Here is a 24,856-nt window from a genome sequence, read left to right on the forward strand (position 1 = left end):
GCTAATGTCTTCAAGGTTACCACATTATCACTTATATGTCATATAGTCAAAAGCCATTTTACAAAACCCAAGGAAATTCTGGTCGCATGTAAATGCTGTTAGTGGCGACAAAGTTAGCGTCCGGTCGCTACCGAATAAGATGGGAACTGAAATTGAAGGTAGCAATGGAAAAGTAAAATGCTTAACTCAATTTTCAAATGTTCCTTTACAAAGGGAAGTCCAGGAAATCATCCCAATTTAACCATCATACCAATGAAAAGATGAGCAAAAGTTCTTCACAGGTGTCGATGCGATAGTCTTTAGATTTGGCAGTTGAGTGACGTGGCATCTGTCTTGTGGATGCCCTATTGAAGTGCAGTACACCGTGAACAATATTTTGCACCGAAGCAATACCAATCTCCAAACTTGTGGCTACTTCATTCAAAGTTATGCACCTGTTCTCATTCTCATCTGTCCCTACACGGTGATCCCGGCCCAGTCTCAGTGCATCCTTTACAGAAATACACCACTTTTAAACTTCCTACACGACTTTCACACTCACTGCAATGACTAACACAAATCACTGTAGTACACTGTAATTCTGTGATGAATTTCAATCAGTCTGATGCCATCACCACACAAAAACCGCACTCTACATCACTGCTTGATCGCGGTGAATGACTCTAGTGGGGCGGCCATCTCGGTGCGGATGCTCCTGCTTTCTCCTGAGTTGTTGCACCACTCTGCCACCTGTCCGTCACTCTCTGAAACTCGGGGAACACTACTGCCACCTTCCAACATCATCACATAAATTTTAGAAATTTTATAGAACTTTTCAGGTTTTCATTCGAATCACCCTCGTAATATCATTGACATCTATCTGTTGGAGAATCTCAGAACATACCCTGTGTCAACTGGCAAAGATTCTGTAAACATCAGCCAAGCGGAATGTGACTGTCTCTTCTCGTGTGCCATACCGAAAGCTGTGCTTCGAGGCAAACAGGTGAATCCAGCATTTGTTAACTTCCAAAAATTATTTTGTCATGGCACCACATGGATGCTTAATAAGGAAAGCCCAATTAAATAGGGTATCAAAGGAAATGTTTGATCAGACTCATTATATCTCAGTCAGAAGGTGCCATTTCTTTTCTCAATAAGATTTCACAATCGTGCAAAGATTGGTAACTTATTTTAAATATTCGAAACCTAAATTAGTGCACAGAAAAAAAAGGGGCAGGATGTTACACGATACTCCACTGCAGTCACGTTGCTAATGAGAAAAAGATTCTGAGAGGGATGCACTGAAAATCTGAGCGAGATACATACATCAACTTTATTATGTAAATGTAGCTGTTTATTCACAGTAAAAGTAATATTAATGTTAAAATATTGTTGCCTCTCATTCATTGCAGTTTAACATCAATGAAGCTGAAGAGTGATAAGCCCGTTACCTTATTATGATCTCCAAGTCAAGGATCATATCTGTAATTTTTTTTTTTTAATTTGACATTATATATTTATAACATATGACTTGTATGCTAATCAAATGGTAAGTAAATGTACCTAGTGGACAAACACACCACACTCTGGACTATGTGCACAACCTTCTAAAAAGCTTTCAGCAGGCAATCTTCCCATCTCATCGATTAGCAAAAGGAAACACATCACAGAATGAATGAAAAGTCAGAGCCTGATGTGTCTTGAATGTAATAAGAAGGCCTCAAAAACATCTTAATGCTGTGTTGGGTAAAATAGTGACTGTATGCACCAGGGCTACATTGGGAGGAGAAACACAATACAGTATTATACCTAATACGGTGTCACAATCCTGTTGGTATTCAAAACAGCTTTGAGTCATATCATAATAGATAATTTTATTTCCCAGATATTATTGTATATTCCTGCCTCAATATATCTTGCTGTGTTATCAGATTAATTGGTGATCTGTATAAAACTGTTTGGACAAAATCAGAATGTTATATCTGGAACTCTGCTTGTGAGTGTAATTTTATCTTACTGATTGTGTTTCCAACTTGTATTATTAATCTATGTTTATTGTCCTTGTGGAAACTAATGTGATAATGAATTAAATGTGATATGTAAAACATTGTTTGGACAAAATCAGAATGTTGTATCTGGAACTCTGCTTGTGAGTCTAATTTCCTTATGGAAAATAATGTAATAATGAACTAAATGTTTTTGACTCATTCTACAGAAATGCGTTAACATGTAGAACTGGATCTACGGAATATGTATTGCAATAAATAAACAATAAAAAAGATAAATACATGTCCTGTATGGTTTTCAGGGCAATCCTATACCATCTGGACTACCCGATGAGGCATAGCGCCATATACTGATCCTGCCTTGGAGGCAGTTAAGTGGGAGATGTGTCTCAGAGCTGGATAGTGACAGATGGTGATGCGAGACTGAATGTGCATGTATTTTATGTATCAGCCGATAGAGGACAATATTGGATAGGGGGAATGTGATTCTGGTTTCGATTGTGCCCACTAGAGTGCACTAAAGTAATAGAATGTTTTTCATAAACTGTTCTAGTATTTTCATAAAGTGCTATAATGTCTTTTTGTGTATGTAAAATGTTATAAATGTGTTTTAGCAGTATGAATGATGTGTGAATGTGGTTTAAGGTTGATATGAAGATAACTGTTTATCGAGGTATGCAGTAGGATTTAGTGTGGGAACATTTCGAAGAAGTATGGATATGGGCCAAGGGGATATTTTGTAGAATAGATTTGTAAAATAAGTTTATGGTAAAGGGAAAGTTAATTCAGATATAAATAACAATAGTAAATAACTTTATGCATAAGCAAAACTTCAGCATATTAGATAATTACATCGGTAAAAATTACATCGGTAAAAAGTGCAGCCGTTAGGTTTACTATTTTGTGAATAAAAAGCATGGACTGACACGGCGGAATGTTGTTTTGCTATTGGCTGTAGAGTAAACTGACCAATGGTAAAGCAATATTCTTCGCACGCCTTTCTCTGCTGGTAGAGATGACTTAGAGTATTCTAGAGAGGAGTGGAAGCCTAGCCATGAAACAGATTGGATGTGGGTAGTAGTAGTTCCGATGGAAACGATAAGTTGCCCGATCTAGCAGTTTTTCATACATCAAAAGTGTTGTAAAGTGATGGCATAATTATTCCAATGGGTGTGTAAAAATTTCGAAATTTTTAAGTGAATTTTGTGATGAGAAAAGACATAAATTCTGTGTGGCATATTGAGCAGGTCGGTGGCTAAAAACTGTGACTGCATTTGGTACCAACAGACTTAATATTTGGCGAGCATTATAAGTCAAAAAACAATCAGTATTTTTGTAGCTATTACGTTTTCGGGAAATGCAACATCATGAACTTGCTAACATGAGTGAAATGGATTGTGAGTGACTGTGTTAAGACTAGTACGGGCCTGGCAGTGACACTTGTTCACCTAAGTTTCAGAATATATTAATTGAGGACAAAATTTCCAACCTTTCATTTGTGTGAAAATTTTCTCCGGAAACGTAGATTAATGACTTAAAATGCAGCCTGGTTCACGTCGAAGTACAGTAGGTTTCGCTCGGCTTTCATACTGATGATCTGCTCAGAATGTTCACAGGTAGGTGCAGGTTTGTCGTAAAGGGACAGAAAGAACAGCGCCGCCGCACCGAACCATCTGGATCCTTCCCTCCACCACCAGATTTTCTAAACTGCGCAGATGGGAGTTATCCATACAACACTCTCTCTGTTCACGCAATCATCCCAGCCTTGACCTACAGTAACATACTGTCCCCACAACCTTCACCAGACAGTTTCAACACCCTCTGTCCTATCATCTCTCCCACTGCGTTTATTTGCCGCCCTCTGCCAACTATAATATCCCGGCCAAATCCATGCTAGTCTGAGGTATTTTATTAGTTTAGTTTCTTAAAACTGGCCTGATCATCTGACAGGTCAATGAACCTTCTATTGTTAAAGCTGAAATTGATAAAATTCATCGAGCCAGCACATTTCGCCTGCGGGAGCGATGCATTTACTCCGTGGCACGTGTTTGGCTATAATAAAAATTCTGCGATCGGAGATGATGACTGTCTATAGAGAAGTGTCAATATACGGGCCTACGGGACTGAGATGCATGTAATTGTCCATTGTTAAGCACTATTTTCTAAAAGATAATCTGGTATATAGTCGTATAAAGAAAGAGCAAGAGATCTGAGATTTTGTCATGGTAAACCTACATAAGAATAAAAGGAAATTCAATCACTATCACTTTTTTTAATGAATTTCAAGGAAGTAAATTGCGCTAAGCTTCTATAGCAACTTCGGACATTTGGTTGATGACGTTTGTGGGTGGATCTGCAAGCACGATCAAGGGAATTTAGAAGGCTTTCCTGTAATTAATAGAAATATCTGCATATGGCTATAGATTGTGTAACCAAGTGTGGACCGAGTCATACAGAATTGGTAGCCGAGGATACTGTACAAGTTCCTATTTATGAATAAAAAAAAAGTTTTACAGACAACCAGAGGATATCAGCAGTTCATTCTGCTCGACGAGATTAGTGAAATTTCACCACCACATACTTATTATTCTTTTTAGGATAAAATCTTATTGCTAGACATTTTTTGACCATGACTGAATGACATCTGCTCATGTTATGTAAGACCATGGAGGTACGATAAGAACAGTAGTTCATACTCTAGTAAATGATACTTTCAAGCATTAGTAAGGGAGGTTTTGCTCTTTCACAACACAAACTTTTTCAGCGCACAAGAGTAGACACAAAGTCAGATGTTGGTTGCATCTCTATTAGCTTCAAGTCATAATTACTTCAATTTTAATGGCTTTCTTTCCTCAATTAATTGCACCTCCAGTACAATATAGACACACATACATACAACAATATACACAAATATAATAAGGAATGTACTGTACAACAATCCCACCCATCCTTCGCCACTCCTCTCCTGTTTTGCTCCTTTTTTCCGCATCTCCCTGCCCCACAATCTCCCGACACTGTACCTGTCGGCAGTCCAGTCCCTGCACACTCCACCAGACAGCGTTTGTCTCTATCACCACCTGTACACTACTATCCCTTCCCCTCCCCCCCCCCCCCCCCCCCCCTCTAGATTGTTGCTTGCACACCACATGAGGGTTTAATTCCGGCTCGAGATGCCGGAGTTGGCAGTCTTGTGTGCGTGAGGTGTGCTTACTTTTCTATATGAATGGTGTGTGTGTGTCTCTCTCTTTAGCTGATGAAAGCTGTGGCCAAAAGCTTTATGTGAGTGTCTTATTTGTGTCTGTCTGCAACTTACAGTGTCTTCTTTACAGTAAGTAACAATTTTCCTTTTCCAGCATTGTTGACTTAAATGTTTATCATATTTGCTGTTATTTCACGAGTTTTCTAATACATTCCTCATATGGTGTATGGAACAGCTTTGGCAGCCACAGGCAGTGGTCATGTGTATGTGCAAGTTGTGTTTGCATGAATGTATGTGTGTATGTTTTCTAATACTGAAGAAGGCCTTTTGGCCAAAAGCTTGCTCATTTAGCCGTATTTCCATTGTGCCTGTTTGGGTCTCACCATCTCCACTATACGGTGAGTAGCAGTCTTACCTTTTTCATAATAATGTCATTATTCCATCCTGGATTTTCCATCATATGAACAATGGATAAATTTACACCGCCACATGCTTTTGCTTTTATACTGCTGAGAACTGTGTTCCAGCATGTCACAGTTTTATGTTAGTGAGTGGGTAATACCATTCCACGTAAACAGCTTTGAAATTTTCATTGTTGAATGTTTGTCAGTTTTGTGATTACGTGTATTGTATTTGGTGACAAGTCAAAACTGCAGTTGCAATAAATAATATTTTAACAGCATAAAGTGGAATTACATCACTAGAAAATTTCATGCAGGCTACAGACCCAGTACTCATCAAAATTTTACATTACAGTTTGATTACAATACTGGCAAAAATTCAGTGGAAACAACAACAAAAGTGTAAAATATTTCGAAGTGGAGCGAAACACAGTGCAACAACCACATACAGTTCATTGTAGGAAAAGCAGATACCAAGGTGAGATTCATTGAAAGAATCTTCAGGAAATATAATTCATCCACACAAGGAGGTCATTATGAACTCTTGTCTGACTGATTCTCGAGTATTGTTCGTCGGTCTCAGATTCTTACCAAGTAGGCTTGACACAGGAGATAGAGTAGATCCAGCGAAGAACAACATGTTTCATCAAGAGATTGTACAAGCAGTGTGAGAGCGTTACGCAGATGCACAACAGATTCCAGCTGCAGACATTACAAGAGAGGCGTTGTGCATTTCGGACAGAATTACTGTTGAGATTCTGAGGGCATACGTGTGAGAAGAGATGGCAGGAATCGAATCCGTGACCCTACGGTCCAGAGGTAGCAACACTAGCCACAAGCTGCAGACTGTGGTAGAAGAGGTACCCTCCACCACGAGAAGGTAGCATGCAGAGTATGCATGTAGATGTAGATCTGTGGATTATCTAATTTTATTAGAAAAGGAAAGTTACTAATCACCATATAGCGGAGATGCTGAGTCACGGTAGGCACAACAACAGCCTAGCCACCTGTGGCATCTGCAGTGATGAGCAGTCCCTCTCAAAATATATCGAGGGTCTCATTGAAGCCTTCACTGACTGTAATTATCTTCCGTACCTGGTACAAAAACAAATCTCCCACATCTTATCTTTCCAGTCTATCGTCACCTCCCAAAGCCCCACAGTCCGGCCACAGAGTACCATTCACCTCGTAACTCAGTACCATGCGGGACTGGAGCAACTGAATTACATTCTCCAATAGGGTTTCGATTATCTCTCGTTGTGCCCCGAAATGAGAAATGTCCTGCCCACTATCCTTCCCACCCCTCCTACAGTGGTATTCTGCCATCCACCGAACCTTCACAATATACTCGTCCATCCTAACACAACCCCTGCTCTCAATCTTCTACCTCATGGCTCATACCCCTGTAATAGACCTAGATGCAAGACCTGTCCCATACATCCTCCTACCACCACCTACTCCAGTCTGGTCAGTAGCATCACCTATACCATCAAAGGCAGGGCTACCAGTGAAACCAGTCATGTGATTTACAAGCTAAGCTGCAACCACTGTGCTGCATTCTATGTAGGCATGACAACCAATAAGCTGTCTGTCCGCACGAATGGCCACCGTCAAACTGTGGCCAAAATACAAGTGGACCACCCTGTTGCTGAACATGCTGCCAAACATGATATCCCTCATCTCAATGACTGCTTCAGAGCCTGTGCCATATGGGCCCTTCCCACCAACACCAGCTTTTCTGAATTGCGCAGGTGGGTACTTTCCCTGAAATACATCCTACATTCCCGTAAACATCCTGGTCTCAACCTTCATTAGTCACTGTCCTCACTCATCCAGCCCCATCCCTGTTCCCACTCCAGCACTACACAGCCGTCATTTCACTGCCACACCCAGTCTTTTAATTTCTCTTTCTTTTCCGCTACTTCCTCCCCCCCTCCTCCCCTCTTCTCTCCTGCCCTCCACCCAAACTGCAGCACTTTACTGTCTGGCACCCCCACCATACTATCCCTCCCCCTCCCTGCCCCAGCGTTCTCCTTACCCCCACCCAGTCACCACTCCAATCATGCACTCGTGTTGCTGCTCACAGTGTGGTTTCAGTTATCTGAGACTGCAGACATGCGTGGAAGTTGCATTTGCATGTGTGTGTGTGTGTGTGTGTGTGTGTGTGTGTGCGTGCGTGTGCGTGTGTGTGTGTGTATTGCTGACTAAGGCCTTAATGACTGAAAGCTATAATTGTGTGAATCTTTTTGTTGTGCCTATTGCGACTCGGCATCTCTGCTGTAAGGCGAGTAGCAACTTTCCGTCTCTAAAATTGTTACATTCCACACTAGATTTTCCATTGTTTCATTGTCTAATTTTGATGGCTTTCATGTGTATTCCCAAGAATCAGCTCGTAACTCACCAGATGCCTGGCATACAGACTGATGCCCCTCACATCCAGAGCATCGTGGAATGGCACGCCGGGCAGAGCGGCTGAACACAGCAGGTGCACCCAGGCCCCCGTCTCGGTGCGACGCAACGCTCCGCCACGCATACTGCATAGCGAACACACCTGCGACCACATGACACTTCATTTTTGCTGGTCAACCTTTGTCAGCTGCTGTACAGATTCCATTTGGGTTCCAAGCAATTCATAAATTAACCTCCAATTGGCTATAAAAAATAAACAAATGCTCACAGTTTTGTGGCACTCGAGTGATCAGAAAAGGACACTCAGAAGGTCACAATGTGTCGGTCCTCACTCTGTCATATCCGTCAATGTGTAAGCAGTAAGTAGCCGAAACAAACCGTGTTATAGTATCTCACCAGCTGTGAGGCACTTCTGTTATTTGCTCCACATGAGTGGGAGGAGTCAATGCCACCAGATTTGTGATTGACCATGTAGGGAGTCTGGGGACAGTGTTACAAGTGATAAGTGTTGTGAGAGAATGGTGCACAATGAAAGTGGTCAGCAGTGAGATTCGGATGAATGGTGAATTTGCGTGGTGTGTACAGTTCAAATTTTCCAAGCATTCTGAAGACTTAACTCACATTTTGCAAACAACATTTTTTGAAACTGTCACAGAGACACCAAGCTGTTGGTCACAAAAGCGAAAGAATGGGTTTGGCTCTACATTCCTTCAGCTCTGGCGAGAAGAAATGAAGGAATTTCTAAACAGAATTGTAACTATGGACAAGCCATGGGTGTAGTATGAAAATTGAAAACTAAGGAGCAGTCTGAGCAGTGGATGCACACTCATTCTTCCAATAAGTCCAAAAATTTCAAACAGAAACTGACAGACCATAAAATAATCATTGAAATGTTTTTGGACTGCAAAAAAATTTTATATGATTACATAAGAGTAAGATGTGATAATGCTGTGACAAAACAGTTTTGTTGTGAGACCCTCACAAAACTCTGAGCGTCAATGTGCAGCCCCCTATTGAGAATGGAACAGAGGAAAAACTGGCACTTTTTGACTGTGGGATTTTTCAGTACTCTCCTTGCAACCAGAACATGGCACCAAATGACTTTCAGGACCCAAAGATAAAGGCCTGACCAGCTACCGAGTACTTCACGACCGACGGTGAGATCGACGAAGCTTTTAAGAAGCACTAGGCAGCCCCATTCTTTCATGAAGGGATAAAGATGCTGGCACCATGGTATGACAAATGTTGTAATTGGGTGGTTACTATGTGCAGAAGTAATGTCAACATGTAAGTACAGACTGTATATACAAAATGACTATCAGTTTTTCCTTTCTTCTTTTAGCAACCAGAGGTTAATTTATGAATTTCCCTCATATTTCAAATATGTACATCAATACAGTCTCTTAGAGATCTAGAGATAACAACATCATTTCCATCAAATTTCTTTATAAATAAACTGTTTATATGCAAGGCTTCTTCTGTGTCCATCACTGTCAGGTTTTGACTGATTTGCCAGTCTATTTAAAAGCAACAGTATGTGAAACGAATTATTCTGGATTTTTCCTGCAACCCCGCTACCACTAAGAGCTGTGCTTTATTACTCAGAGATTCACAGCAACCACAGTCCTGTGGCACTTTCGCTGCTAACTCTGAACAGTACATTTCTAGATCAGGAGTACAACTCACCGAACCGAGGGAGCCGAAGAGACACCTCTCACAGCGCCAGTTGCCACGTATGTTGCCCGCTGCACTTGGGAGCTGCTCACTGGTGCCGTAACACGTCGTGTGCACGCACAGCTGACACTCGATACATGTCAGCAGCACCTTCACACCTGTGTGGGAGTCGAAGAAGCGCCGTGACTCCATCTCCTGGAATAATAATATTCGTGACTGTCTTGTTTAAAAAATATACCAGGTGTACCGGTATGAAATGAGCATTAAGATACAAAAGTGTCAATAGGGAACAAATGTTGTGAACGAGCCCTTTTTTTTTTTTTTTTTTTTTTTTTGTATGACATCTGTCAAAGATATTTAGTATACATCAAGTCATGGAGCAAACAACATCATATGTTTTCATCATGTTAACAATGTCAAATTTTGTACCAGAAAGTGATGATTTGCGGAAAGCATTAATTTTTTGTTTTCATTTGAAAAAATGTGCTGCAGAGTTGTATCCAATGCTAGTCGAGGCATTGCTCTATCAGAAGCAACATGCTAAAGACGTTTCAACCATTCAGAAATAATGATTTTGATGTAAGAAATGAAGAATGTGGAAGACCACCAAAAAAGTTCTTCGAAGGCACTGAATTGCAAGCAATATTAGATGAAGATGATACTTTGAGTCAGAAGCAAATGACAACAATGCTAAATGTTGGACAACAAACAATTTCCGACCGTTTGAAAACTATGGGAAAGATCCAAAAGTGTGGAGAAGGGGTGCCATATGAATTGAATGAAAGACAGGTGGAAAACCGAAAAACCATTTGTCAAATTTTGCTTCAAAGACATGAAGGAAAATCAATTTTGCATCAAACTGTTACTGGCGATGAAAAATGGATTTATTTTAAGACTCCTAAATGGGAAAAATCATGAGTTAATCCGGTACAACCATCAACATCAACTGCAAAACCAAATCGATTTGGCAAGATGATAATGCTCTGTGTTTGGTGGAATCAGAAAGGTGTGGTGCATCATAAGCTTCTAAAACCCGGTGAAACTGTGAATACTAACTGCTACAGACAACAAATGATCAATTTGAACTATGCATTGATCGTGAAAAGACCAGAATGGGCCAGAAGATATGGCAAAGTAATTTTTTTTACACGACAATGCACCTGCACACGAAGGAAAACTGGTTCAGGATACAATTAAAACACTTGGCTGGGAGCTGCTAACCCACCCGCCGTATTCACCATTTCTTTTCATCAACGGGACGCGCATTGGCAGACGAAATCTTCAATTCCTATGAAGAAGTTGAAAATTGGGTGTCTGATTGGTCTGCTTCAAAAGACGAACATTTCTATTGGCGTGGTGTCCACAAATTGCCAGAAAGGTGGTCAAAATATATAGAAAGCAATGGTCAGTTCTTTGAATAAAATGTTTTTACTTTTCAATGTAAAATTAGTGTTTCATTTTCACAAAAAAACGCTCATTTCATACTGGTACACCTGGCACAAGTATGTTAATCCCATCATTTCAAATAACCTACACCACTATAATGGTACGTATAAAACAGGGAAAAAGCACAAAAATTATGATGTCATAACTCAATAAACTTCTTTCTGAATGTGACAAAATAGAATGGAACTACACAAAAGTTGCAGCAATATACAGTGACGAGCCAAAACATTACAATCACTGGCTGTTGGTGTTGCAGGAATGTCATGCAATAAAGGAAATATATGAGAAACATAAATGTCTCGAGGAATCATAGTGATTATATGGGCTGATGGGAAAATCCACTGGCACAATTCTCTTTGACAAATGTCAGATGGTTACAGCCCCGTGCCTCAGAACAAGCATTTGAGAAATGGTGAAGATAGTCAGCTGTTTGCGCACTACTGTTCATCTATTGAAAGTAGGAAACATAGGCAAAAACATGAGTAGTTGACAAGGTGTTGGACGTCCATGCTTTATTGTTGAGTATGGAGATGAGTAGCTGTCCTGCGATACAGGACACGTGCCAAGCTGCAGCAGATCTGGTGACACAGGGCAATGCTGGTACAGCCACAAGCATTTCAGAGCACGCTGTTAATTGTACATTGTTGAGTATGAGGTTCTACAGAAGACAACCCCCATGTTGACCCATTGCCACTGTCAATTACTACCACAGTAGGTACAGTATCTTTTAAACTGAACCAGGGGAGAATTGAAATTTGTTACCTGTCAGACAAAACACATTTCTTGTTACAACAAGTTGACAGTTGTGTCTGGGTATGCCGTCATCCAGATAAATGGCTACTCAAAATGTGGTCAGTTCCACACATGCAGTGCTTACAAGTCACTTGTGCGACCCATTCTGGAATATTGCTCATGTGTGTGGGACCCATTCCAAATAGAAGAAACAGGGAATATTGAACATATACAGAGAAGGGCAACACAAATGGTCACAGGTTTGTTTGACCCTTCAGAGTGTGTCACAGATATGCTGAAGAAACTGAACTGCCAGGTTCTTGAAGACAGGCATACACTGTCCGAGAAATCCTTACAAAGTTTGAAGAACTGATGACTAGGAATACACTACAACCCCCTACTTAACACTCACGTAGTGATCATAAGGACAAGATTTGATTAATCATAGCACACACAGAGTTATTTAAAGAACCATTCTGCACTCAGTGCATGAATGGAATGGGAAGAAACTCTAATAACTGGTAGAGTGGGATGTGCCCTCTGCCATGTACTTCACAGTGGTTTGCACAATATGGGTGTTGATGTACATGAAGATACATGCCACTGGGGGCAGTATTATGCCAACAGGGGACCCTCACTTGGGTTTTCATTGGACCTGCGGTAGTGATTGTAGGTGCGATGACAGCTATGTGAAAACTATTGCGGACAACCGGCGTCCCTTTATGCTTACGTCTCACCCATAAGCAAAAGCATCTTCCAGCAAGGTATCTGCCCATGTCACAAGACCAGCATCATTCAAAAGTGGATTGAGGGGTGTGATAATTAGCTCACATCACCAGCATCATTCTAAAGTGGATTGAGGGGTATGATAATTAGCTCACATCAATGTCTCAGCCACCATGTTTGACTGATTTTAACCTGTTGGAACACACATGCTAGCTGCCAGAAAATGGTTCAAATGGCTCTGAGCACTATGGGACTTAACATCTGAGCTTGTCAGTCCCCTAGAACTTAGAACTACTTAAACCTAACTAACCTAAGGACATCACACACATCCATGCCTGAGGCAGGCTTCGAACCTGCAACCGTAGCGGTCACGCGGTTCCAGACTGAAGTGCCTAAAACCGCTCAGCCACATGGGCCGGCTCATCTGCCAGCTCCAGACTTACAAATCACTGGCCAATAATACACAAGAATCGTCTGACTTGTGCATATATGTATGCCAGCCACATACCTGCAAAAAGCTGTTAACAACATGTCGAACACATTCCATACAGAACTGGTGCTGCATTGTGTTCCCATGACACATCAACATGCTATTAAGCATGTGGTCATAATGTTTTCGTTAACTGGTGTATGCTGGTACTACCCCTACCACAGAGTGTTTAAAAAAAATACACAACTATAAAACTTAGGACACTATTTAAAAATCTCTGATGTTTAGATTACAGATGTTCAATACATCTTCCACCAGCAACACGAACAGTATCACATCGATACTTGAATCCCTGCTATACTTGGGTAAGCACATCTGTCATCACTAATGTTATGAGACAATGGATCCGGTTCTTCAACTCTTTTGGTTCTGTGGAAGTGTTGGAGCATAAATGTTGCCCTTAATAAAACTCTACAGGAACAAGTCACAGGGCATCAAATCTGGTGGTTGTGGATGATGGTGGTGATGATGATGGTGTTTAGTTTGTGGGCTCCTCAACTGCACAGTTATCAGCATCTGTACAAATTCTCAACCTTTGATCAGTCCAAACTCGCCACTTTCATGAATGATATTGACAACACAACCAGCTGAGAGGTGCCAAGTTGCCGGCTGTTTGGTGACCAAACTGATCCCTTGGTAGAGTTTCATTCAGATATTCATGCTCTTGGTGACTCCAGTTGTGACAAAGCCAGCTGGGATCTTTTTACTTCCTCTCCTGTTTTGCCACCTGCCTCTTTAAATTCATTTTATTTAATTTTTTGCCTAATTGCCTTTAACATACATGGGTACAGTCTGCATTTCCACAAAAGAGAAAGGCTGGCCCTGAGTTTTAAGGAATATAGCACCAGATCTAATTTTGTGCTCAGTTTTGTGTATGTTATCAATTTTCTAAGTTATTTGGACTATTCCTAGTCAATTCCTTTTGTTACAGGGTAAAATCAGTATTTGTTTCATGAGTTAGATTCTATTGCTGACTTACAAACAAATGTAAATTGAGTAATAATTATAAACATTTGGAAGAAGAACTACTAAGATACTTAAAGTATTTATTTGGCTCCATTCAAAAACATATTCGCAAAGCCAGCCCTTAATTAATTCCAAAATAATTACCAGGTTTGTCGAAAGCATTGCTTGTGTGACTATATCTGTTAATTTCATTATTTAAACAAATAATTACGCCTAACCTTTGTGATAGGAGAAGCTATTGAAAAGAAGAAATTTTTCAATGGGTTCAGCTAATTGAATGAGTTATGTTTTATTTGAAGTTTCTTTAACTTGAACATAGAACAATGTATAGTTTCATTGTCCATTATTGTGAGGATATGTAAAGGCCCTAATTTTGGTCCCAAGTCAGTCAGTCCGCAGCCAATTTTCAGAGGGAAATTATGTACTGTTTCAAGTGGAATAATTGTAATACAAATAGACCCTATGTTAAAACAATGACAGTGTCCGTCAATTTGTTTGATAAATAGTGTCACACATACCTTATTATTCTGCAAGAACAGTGAACTGTGTGGTTCGGTATTTACTGCTCCTAGATGTTCAACAGCAAACTATTGTAGCAGTAAGCTGATGTTTGCCTGTGAACTGTTACTGAGGCTTATCAAAAGTTAATAATAGTGAACCGGCCATATAACTGTGTAATATTTGGGGATTGTGAACAGTGAAAGTAACGAACTGTGAAATGTAACTGTGCAACTGTCGGCTACATCATTTACAGTAGTCAGTATTGAACTTGCACCCCCCATTTTTCAGCCAGTATAACAACACAATATGTCGTCACAGACGACTATCAACAACGAAATAAAGCAGGCAAATGTTACACACTGAGGAGGTGCTCCATCTTGTTGAAAAATAAAGTTGTCCTCACCCAGCCTCAGAAACAACCAATTTTCTAATACAGCAAGTTACTGCTTACTGTCTACATTGTTTCCATCAAAGAAGAATGGGCTGCAAACAGATGTGTGGGACATCACACAAAATACATTGACTTTGTGTGAATCTCTTAGATTATGTAGATCTTCATGTGGGTTCTGTAGGCTCCAAATTCGAACACTGTGTATGTTTACTTTTCCACTACGGTTGAAAGTTGACTGTCAATAGCATCCTCAAAGTCATCAGAAAATGTCACACATTTTCATTCGTTGTCATGACATAAAGCCTGTAACAGCTGTAACTTGTATAGCTTCATAACCAACTGACGTCTCAAAACACACAAAATTGTTGTAGGCAGCTGTAACTCCAAACTGGCATGACAAGTTGATTTTTAGAAAGCAGTTTGAATTTGTGTGGCATTTTTGTCAGAAACGTGAGGTCGGCCAGGACGCTTTCCTTTACATATTACATACACATCCTGTGTCTACAAACTGTCAATACCATCTGTGAATATTCCATCCATTTGGAGGATCAGTTCGGAACCTCAGTCTGAAACATCTTTGCACAATAACCACAGAATTACACTTTGCAAACTCGAGAAGACAAAATGATTTCCACTGCACAGCAGCCATTTTGCAACATGTGATGGAATGGATACCAAGCAAACAAAATCAAACTGACATCTAGTAACAATGAATATAAACTAAACAATGTATTCATTCTTACAATAACCAATCAATGGCACAATTTTCAATAGTTTTGACAACATAATACTTTGTAATATGTATATTCTTTCTTAAACGTCTTGTATAATCATTCAGCAGGAAATACATCACATAAGAATGTACAAGCTGCAATTAAATTTATTACATATTTACCTTACTACGCTCTGGAAACCATACTGGACTCACATATGGTTTCGTCACTGTCCGACTGTTCTTCCATTCATCTAAGTTAATGTCACCTGAACAGCACTGAAAAAAGAAAATGGTAAAAATTATAAAGATGATCCACAATAATGTGGTTCTATATTTCGTAGCTGACACATAACAAGACAAAATTGCCCGAAGTGAAGTAATACACAAAAAATCAAACATTAAAATTTAATGTCTCGTCAATGTCAAAAGTCATTAGAAGGAGTAAATGTAATGTCTCAAAATATAGTTAAGGTGTTGGGTGATTGATAGTCATATAATCGAGACTGAAAGCACTGTAAAGCTTTCAGAAGAAGCTATCTCATATAGAAAATACTGAGTGATCAAAAAGTCAATATAAATTTGAAAACTGAATAAATCATAGAATAAAGAAGATAGAAAGGTACAAATTAACACACATGCTTGAAATGACATGGGGTTTTATTAGAACCAAGAAAATACAAAAGTTCAAAAATGTCCAACAAATGGCACTTCATCTGATCAGAATACCAATAATTGGCATAACAAAGTAAGACAAAGCAAAGATGATATTCTTTACAGGAAATGCTCAATATGTCCACCATCATTCCTCAAAAATAGCTGTAGTTGAGGAATAATGTTGTGAACAGCACTGTAAAGCATGTATGGAGTTATGGTGAGGCATTGGAGTCAGATGTTGTCTTTCAGCGTCCCTAGAGATGTCGGTCGATCACGATACACTTGCGACTTCAGGTAACCCAAAAACCAATAATCACACGGACTGAGGTTCAGGGAGCTGGGAGGCCAAGCATGACGAAAGTGGTGGCTGAGCACATGATCATCACCAAACAACGCACGCAACAGATCTTTCATGCGTCTAGCAATACGGGGTGGAGCGCCATCCTGCAAAAAACATCGTACGTTCCAGCAGGTGTTTATCAGCCAGGCAGGGGATGATGCGATTCTGTAACATATCGGCGTACCTCTCACCCATCACAGTTGCAGTTACAAAACCAGAATCAAGCATTTCCCTGAAGAAAAAAGGCCTGATAATGGTAGATTTGGGAAATCCAACTTACACCGTGACTTTCTCGTCATGCAATGGATTTTCCACGACAGTTCGAGGATTTTTGGTAGCCCAAATTCTGCAGTTATTGGCGTTGACAGACACTCGGAGCATGAAATGAACTTTGTCAGTCCACAACACGTTACTGAACCAATCGTCATCATCCGCCATCTTTTGAAACGCCCACACCACAAATGCCCTCCGCTTCACTAAATCGCTGTTCATGATGCCGGTGGATTTTGCACGGATAGTATGGGAGGGTACGCCTAAGTGCCAACCAAACAGTGGTGTATGGAATGCTGGTGCAACGTGCAACTGCATGAGCGCTGACTTCCCCGTGCATAGACGAACCCGCTACAGTCTCCATTTCTTCCTGAACTGTCTCAGCAGCATTACGCCATGTGCTTGGTTGGCCACTACAGGGCCTATCGTCTAAACAACCCGTGGCTTCGAACTTCGAAATCATTATCGCCACAGCTGCATTTGTCAACAGACCTTTACCCGTTCGACTCCCCTTCCTATGGCAATAGGATCGTAACGCTGAACTAGCACATTCCCCATTCTGATAATACAGCTTCACTAAAAGCGCCTTTTCAGGTAACATTAACATGCTGCGACTGCTGGTGCATCTGATTCTCTCTCTCTCATTACAGCTCCTTTTATACACAATTGTCATGCGCAGTCACTGACGTTTTGCTGTCCAGCACCATCTGTCGGAGATTTTGTGAACTTTTTCTTTTGGTTCTTATAAAACCCCATGTCATTCCAAGCATGTGTGTCAATTTTTACCTCTCTAACTACATTATTCTGTGGTTTATTAAGTTTTCAAATTTAAACTGACTTTTTGATCACCCAGTATACACACACGCACTGAGCCATTGACCTGGCCGACTGCATTATTCTTGTGCTGTAATCGACTAGCCATGTCTATTCTGTATTAGCTAACTCTGCCAGAAGGATACTATTCAAAGCTTAGTACCATTCTCAATATTATGTAAACTGAAGGTAGAGGGGGGGGGGGGGAGGGAGAGGAAGGAAAGGGACTATACATATCAGCTGCATCGGGACTTCGTGCGGACTCAGCGGTGATCAGTGAAAATGTATACCAGACTGATACTCAAACCTGGAATATCCTGCTTACTATGCAGCTGCATTAACAACTGTGTCATCCGGCCATAGAGTTTATCGCAATTGCACAGATTGTCTCAGCACGCATCTTGGCCAACCCACATTTCCACCCAGAGCCACCTATCCGCAATACCATTACACATCCTCCATGCTCATTACTTTGAGATTCCCATGGGAGGTCGAATTTAATTGTGTGTCTGTACTGAAGCTGGTGAATTCACTGCCCATTGGGGCAAATCAGTTATATGAATCTGTGGCATCTGTTCTTTTGGATATAATTTTCAATATTGCTTACGTGTCTTGACTCCTCAACTTTGTATTCCAGAATTTATTATTAGAGCAAAAGAAATTATGAAGAAGAAAAAAGAACAGATACCACAGATTCATATAATTTTTGATGCAGCTCATATGTCTACTGATCACTCAACATCTCAACTTTGTATTCCAGAATTCCTTATTAGAATGAAAGACATTATGAAGAAGAAACAGTGCTACAGTGAGCAAATTAGAAGAGAATGTTGTGCATATTCCTATCAAAATTAAATTCACTGGGATGGATCCAGGAGAAATTTCCCCTTATTGTATGTGTGGGTATCTATATTCCTTTAAAATCAAATTTGTTGACAATAAATTATAAATGTAGTTTCACTTGACCCAGTTGCTTCAACAGATGTCTACAAACCCCAACTGCAATTCAAATCACTCAGTCGACTCAATCAGGTTAACTGAAATTCATTCATTACTGGAATCCGTCAAGACTACAGGTCACAGACAAACTAAAACTGTGTAGGATTCCTACCATCAGCATGATCATAATTGTACACACTCACTTGTTAATGACTATTTTTCTTTGTCTTTCACTAGAACCATTGCCCATTAGGAGTTCGTGAATTGCTGAGGAGACCAATTCCACAGGTACATTTTCTACTACAATGAGGGCACATTCTGTCCAACAGAATCACATGTTGCTGTGAGTTGTTAGTCATAATGTTTTCTAGCTCTTACCTTCAGTTTCACTTGTCAGATCTTAGTCTGCCACTGTTGCTTGAAGTACTGTGAACAGTCATAAATAGTCCAACAAGCATGGTGAATGGAGACAGCATAGTTGTGTGGACATTAACTCTCAGAAGTTGCATATATTTTGGTTCTTGTAATAAACAGTTATCATTTCAAAGAGTGCATTTCAATATTGCCAGCCAACCACTTGAATAAGGTATATTACAGGTATGCCAATTTTGCCACATCAGTTCCAGCATTCACCCGAAGCATCACTAACAATATTTTCTGAGGATCTTCAGATGCCTTACAAGGTGATCCAGGCTCCGCATTCACAAGTAAGAGTTGGTATAGTGACGTTCTGGTTGACAGAGAGCTACCAAGTGCTGAGGTCGCAGTTGTCCCGCAAACAGCATAAAGCCGCACTACCACATCTTATACTATACCGAATTCCGGTATCAATATTTGCATTAGTCGAGAGGTGACTTGTGCCACAAGGAAAGTGCTTGACATCTGGAAGAATTTCACCAATGATCTCTAACGTTGGTACTTTGTAAAGGTTGATGCAAAATTTTTGTTTGCCTGATATTGACAACTAAGCGCATGCTCATGTGTACCTCATTGAGTACATTCATAATTGTTTGGAGGGCTTCCTCTGAGTTCGCCATAACAACATTTCATCTCAATACTGGAGTTTGATTACCTTCATTGTAGCTCTCAGTCTGCTAGGATGTAAAGGAATTCTAGAATAGAATAGAACTTCTCTCGTGGGAACACTGCTGTTGATGATCACTTACAGTTCTCCATTCCCCATTTGTATAGTATGTATAATAGGAGGCTACTGTAAGGTAGAATGCCAGTGTGCTTGTGTTTCATACCTTTGTGTGCAGCAAAACAGTGCACAGGGAACAGTGTGGGTACTGTTCGCTCCAGTATGCATTGAAAGCACGCTCCAGGGCCATATCTGCCGGTGCCGAGTGCTGCATCTCCTTCATGAAGCCAGGACCTGCAGATAAATCAGAAAATATGACTTACAATATACTGTCACCTCCAAGAAATTGTTACTGGATTGTGTAAATGGGACAGATTGGTTCTAGAGGAGGAAGGGTTGGGAGTAGTAATAAGGGAATGGGTGACTAAAGCACTCAAAATGCAAGTGCACGTATGTATAAGTGTCTGCAGAAGAAAAACTAATATAACATGGATGGTCCAGTAAAACAGGGTGGATCTTCCTGGCAGATTAAAACTGTGTGCAAGACCGAGGCTCGACCTCGGGACCTTTGCCTTTCGCGGGCAAGTGCCCTACCAACTGAGCTACCCAAGCACGACTCACACCCCGCCCTCCCAACTTTACTTCTGCTAGTACCTTGTCTGCTACCTTCCAAACTTTACAGAAGCTCTCCTGCCAGGAAGTTTCATATCAATGCACACTCCACTGCAGAGCGAAAATCTCATTCTGGAAACATCCCCCAGGCTGTGGCTAAGCCATGTCTCCACAATATCCTTTCTTTCAGGAGTGATAGTTCTGCAAGGTTCACAGGAGAGCTTCTGTAAAGTTTGGAAGGTAGGAGGCGAGGTACTGGCAGAAGTAAAGCCGTGAGTGCGGGGCATGAGTCTTGCTTGGATAGCTCAGTTAATAGAGCACTTGCCTCAAAAGGCAAAGGTCCCGAGTTCGAGTCTCAGTCTGGCACACAGTTTTTACCTGGCACGAAGTTTCATATCAGCGCACACTCCACTGCAGAGTGAAGATCTCATTCTGGAAACATCCCCCAGGCTGTGGCTAGGCCATGTCTCCGCAATATCCTATCTTTCAGGAGTGCTAGTTCTGCAAGGTTCACAGGAGAGCTTCTGTAAAGTTTGGAAGGTAGGAGACGAGGTACTGGCAGAAGTAAAGCTGTGAGGGCAGGGCGTGAGTCATGCTTGGGTAGATCTGTTGGTAGAGCACTTGCCTGCGAAAGGCAAAGGTCCTGAGTTTGAGTCTCGGTCTGGCACACAATTTTAATCTGCCAGGAAGTTTCATATCAGTGCACACTCTGCTGCAGAGAGAAAATTTCATTCTGATAACAGGGTGGATTCTATTACAGTTTTGCTTTTACACCTTGTCATGGCCACTTTCACTTTGTATCATCATCTTCTTCTTCTTGTGATTTTGTCTCGCATCAGCACAGAATCAGCATTGTTATTCATGGATTTGGCATGGTTAGTTTAAGGGGTGGCCAGATGTCCTTCCACACTGTTAACCCACTCTCCACCCCACATGGGAAATGTCTACATGTGTACCCCAAATGTCTGTGTATAGTGTTACCCATGTGAGAGTGGGCAAAAATCCTATAAATATTTGCAAATCATGTAAACGAGGTGGGACTTTGATACCAGCCTGTTATTCACCTAGTAGGATGTGTGAAACTGCCTAAAAACCACATCCAGGCTGTCGGCACACTGACCCTCATAGTTAATCCACTGGGCGGTTTCGATCCGGGTCTGGCACATCTCCCCATCCCGGATGCGGCACTTTGATGAGTACGGCTATCCGGGTGGGTCCACTTTTACTTTGTATGCTAAAGGTAAACAGAAAATCAAATTAATTGCAACAGAATGGAGGTATTTTAATCATTAAGAACAATTTGAGTGACGTTGAATTATTCAGTAGGATGCTTGAGTGCAATTACAGCAGCAAATAAGCAGGGGAAATAAACGGGGCGGGAGGGGGGGGGGGGGGTTTCTAGCTCTATAGGATTTCATTTTCAACTTCCACTTTTCTGCTGAGACAATTATTAATATTTCTCTGGTGTGTTAATTTTGTTTTCTAGTTGTGTGAGATTATAGTTCTTTACCTACATGTAAAGTCAAGAGTGAAGAAAGTTTTTCAAATGTTGTGCATGTAAAGTTATTTTTTCTCTTTCTTTTCAGTAATATGTAAGTTAAAATGTAGTTGGTATCATGAAGAAGGAGGTGATTACAGCATAAGAAGGTTGACAAATCTATCATCAGAAGTCATTTCTGTAAATATAGCCCTTCAGTAAGTGATAGTCATATTGGGCACACTTTAATAAATCACTATACTGCATGTATACAATTTATTAAAATTATGTGGCTAGCAATCAGATCAATAACATACGGTCCACTAGTTCTGGAGATCAGAGCTAGCAATATGGGAAATTACTGTGTATTTCATGGTTGTGATTCAGTGATTGTTATACTTTATCAGTAATAATTATCTGCATCCACCCACTTTAATAGTACATCATACACTGAAGAGTGATAGCAACCTCATGATGAGAACAGTGTCTCTTGAAATGTGTCGTTGAATTATATAATGTACCATTAAAGTGTTTGAATGCATATAATTATTACTAACAAACTATAACAACTGCTGCCTCTTACTCAAAGAGTCAGTAATATCAAAAGGCATGGATGAGGCATTGTGGTTCTTCTACAATTATTAAAACTCTTAAGATATAAACTTATTTCACTGCACAGATAAAAAATTTACTCACCAACTGGCGGCAGAACACACACATGAAAGACTGTTGTGACTGGCAAGCTTTCAGAGCCAGTGGCTTTCTTCGGGCAGAAGGGTTGAAGGGGGAGGGTGAAGGAAAAAGACTGTACGTCTCATCCCACACGGTAAGCCTCCCCTGACTCACAGTGCAGGGTGACTTTCCCTAAATCTACCCCTTTTGCTAGACCTCTCACATACAATGCCCTTAGCTTTTCACTCTTATGAACTCATGTTTTAGCAGTTATTTCTACTTTTGCATATTACCCTGTTTCCCACCTTTAAGCTCTCAGCTTTTCAAATCTTGTTGAGTGTAATTTCCTTCTCATGGCATCTGGTATGTCTCCCCTGACCCAGGGTTCTGGGTGACTTTCCAAAACTCTAACTCTTCTACTTAACCTCATCATCAGTCCTTTTCCTTCCCCTTCACCTCTTCTGCCAGAAGACGGAGCCACTGGCTCCAAAAGCTTGCACACAAAGTACCTTTTTTATGTGTGTTCTCCTACTGCTACTTGGTGAGTAAACTTCTTATAAATCCAATTACTGCTAAAAACAGTCAGTATTATAAATTTTAATAAAGAATGCGTGTTTTCATTTTATTTAATAATACCACAGACTGAGTGTAAACAACCTGTGATGAGAGGATTGTATCTCAAACCAGATGATAGAAATGCATAAGAACCACTAAAGCAATATAAATACGTAGGCTCCCACACTCTGTGTCTATCTTATTAAAATCTTTTCGGATGACATGCTGCACCATCTTAAAAAATACTTAAAATAATAAAATAAACTGACATTTTGGATGAGTTGCAAAAGCATTCCTCAGGCCAAAGACTATTTATAATAAAAAAAAAGGAGGGGGGAGGGGGGTCTCACAACCGATGGCTGTGATGCTAATGCTGCTAAGTGGGTGTGTGTTGTTACGTCAAGTCAGTCACCCGTCTGTAAATGTCAGTGTGAAAAAACTGCTAATATCCTTGGGGGACTGAAACAAACTTTTTTTTTACAATTAAGAAGAATTTAAGGTTTGGAAATATATGTTGAGATAAAGGAACAATTACACATTTTGATGTATAGGGGGATTACCTGCATCTCATGGAAGGGCATAGAAAACCACAATCTTCAATGGCAATAATATGTAAAGGATAGATTGATACTCATCATAAAGAGGAGATGCTGAGTCACAGACAGGCACAACAAAAAGACTGCTAAACAAAAAAAGGCCTTCTTCTGAATAAGACAACATATACACACACACACATTCACACAAACACAACTCACAGACACAGGATCACTGAATCTGGCTGCCGAGGCCTGTCCGCAAATTCAATGTCCCAACAACTCACAGACACACGATCACTGAATCTGGCTGCCGAGGCCTGTCCGCAAATTCAACGTCCCAACTGTATGGTGAGTAGCAATCTATCCTTTTCATAATATTGTCATTATTCTATCACGGATTTTCCATTGTTTGACTTAACATATCATTGTTTTTATTCCATTCTGGATTTCTCATTGTCTGACAGTCCTCAATGGGAGTGTCATCATTAGCCACATCTCCTATGTCAAATCACTATCTTCACTACTGCTGCTATTGCCTCCTAATCTCTTCTAAATAGTCCCAAATTATGTGTGACAATACTGTTCCATGTTGTAGGAATAATACTGCCCAGTATTTCAAGCACTAAAATTTCTATCTCTTTTAAACTGAAACTTTTGTTTCTGTCTGCAATATATTATTTCACTAGACTTCTACTGCATTGAAGTGGCAATGATATGGTGAAAAGTGCAAAGCTTTTGGCCATTTTCTTCTGCAATTTCATCAATGTCCCAAGTGACATTAAACGATTTATACTCTTTCACGATTTCCAGCATGTCTGCCTTTTTCATTTCCGTATCAAATGAATCTGTTCTGTTCCTCTCTTAGCTCATCCACTAAGTCCCTCCTCCTGCTTCTGCATGTGGGGAATTTGTTTAACTGAACAGAATAATATGAAGCACAGTCTGATATGGTGGAGTTATATTCTATGTATGGAAACAATGAGTGTCTGAACTGCTCTTCAATTTCCTTGGCCTTCATTTCTGCTGAGAAGTACCCAGATTTCTTCAATGTGAACGATAACAAAGCATTTGGGACAAACCCATTGACTGTTCCATCATGTAAAAGAATGAGTCAACAGCTGGCAACGTTTCTCGTGCAGTGTCATCAGTACTCGTGGTTGGTCTGGAATGATCAGCATTTACGAACGTTTCATCCAACCAAATAACTTTGTGCGATTTGCACTAACATACTTCTATCAAAGAAGGCAATGATATCCTATGCTCGAGCAGGAC

At 40.5% G+C, this 24,856-nt stretch overlaps 1 protein-coding gene across 30 annotated transcripts in view; it reads right to left on the reverse strand.

Annotated features, from left to right (window-relative positions):
* LOC126293757 (lysine-specific demethylase 4C-like) overlaps positions 1 to 24,856 on the reverse strand; it is a 332,566-nt gene that overhangs the window by 108,575 nt on the left and 199,135 nt on the right. For all 30 annotated transcript variants that reach the window (XM_049987134.1, XM_049987126.1, XM_049987129.1 and 27 more), the window contains 4 exons: positions 19,899 to 20,026; positions 15,816 to 15,911; positions 9,681 to 9,863; positions 7,987 to 8,136 (listed from right to left, as the gene is read on the reverse strand). In XM_049987134.1, the coding sequence (XP_049843091.1) occupies positions 7,987 to 8,136; positions 9,681 to 9,863; positions 15,816 to 15,911; positions 19,899 to 20,026 (557 nt within the window). The remainder of the gene's footprint in view (positions 1 to 7,986; positions 8,137 to 9,680; positions 9,864 to 15,815; positions 15,912 to 19,898; positions 20,027 to 24,856) is intronic.

Source organism: Schistocerca gregaria, chromosome 10 (genome assembly GCF_023897955.1).
Source record: "Schistocerca gregaria isolate iqSchGreg1 chromosome 10, iqSchGreg1.2, whole genome shotgun sequence".
NCBI classification, from domain to species: domain Eukaryota; kingdom Metazoa; phylum Arthropoda; class Insecta; order Orthoptera; family Acrididae; genus Schistocerca; species Schistocerca gregaria.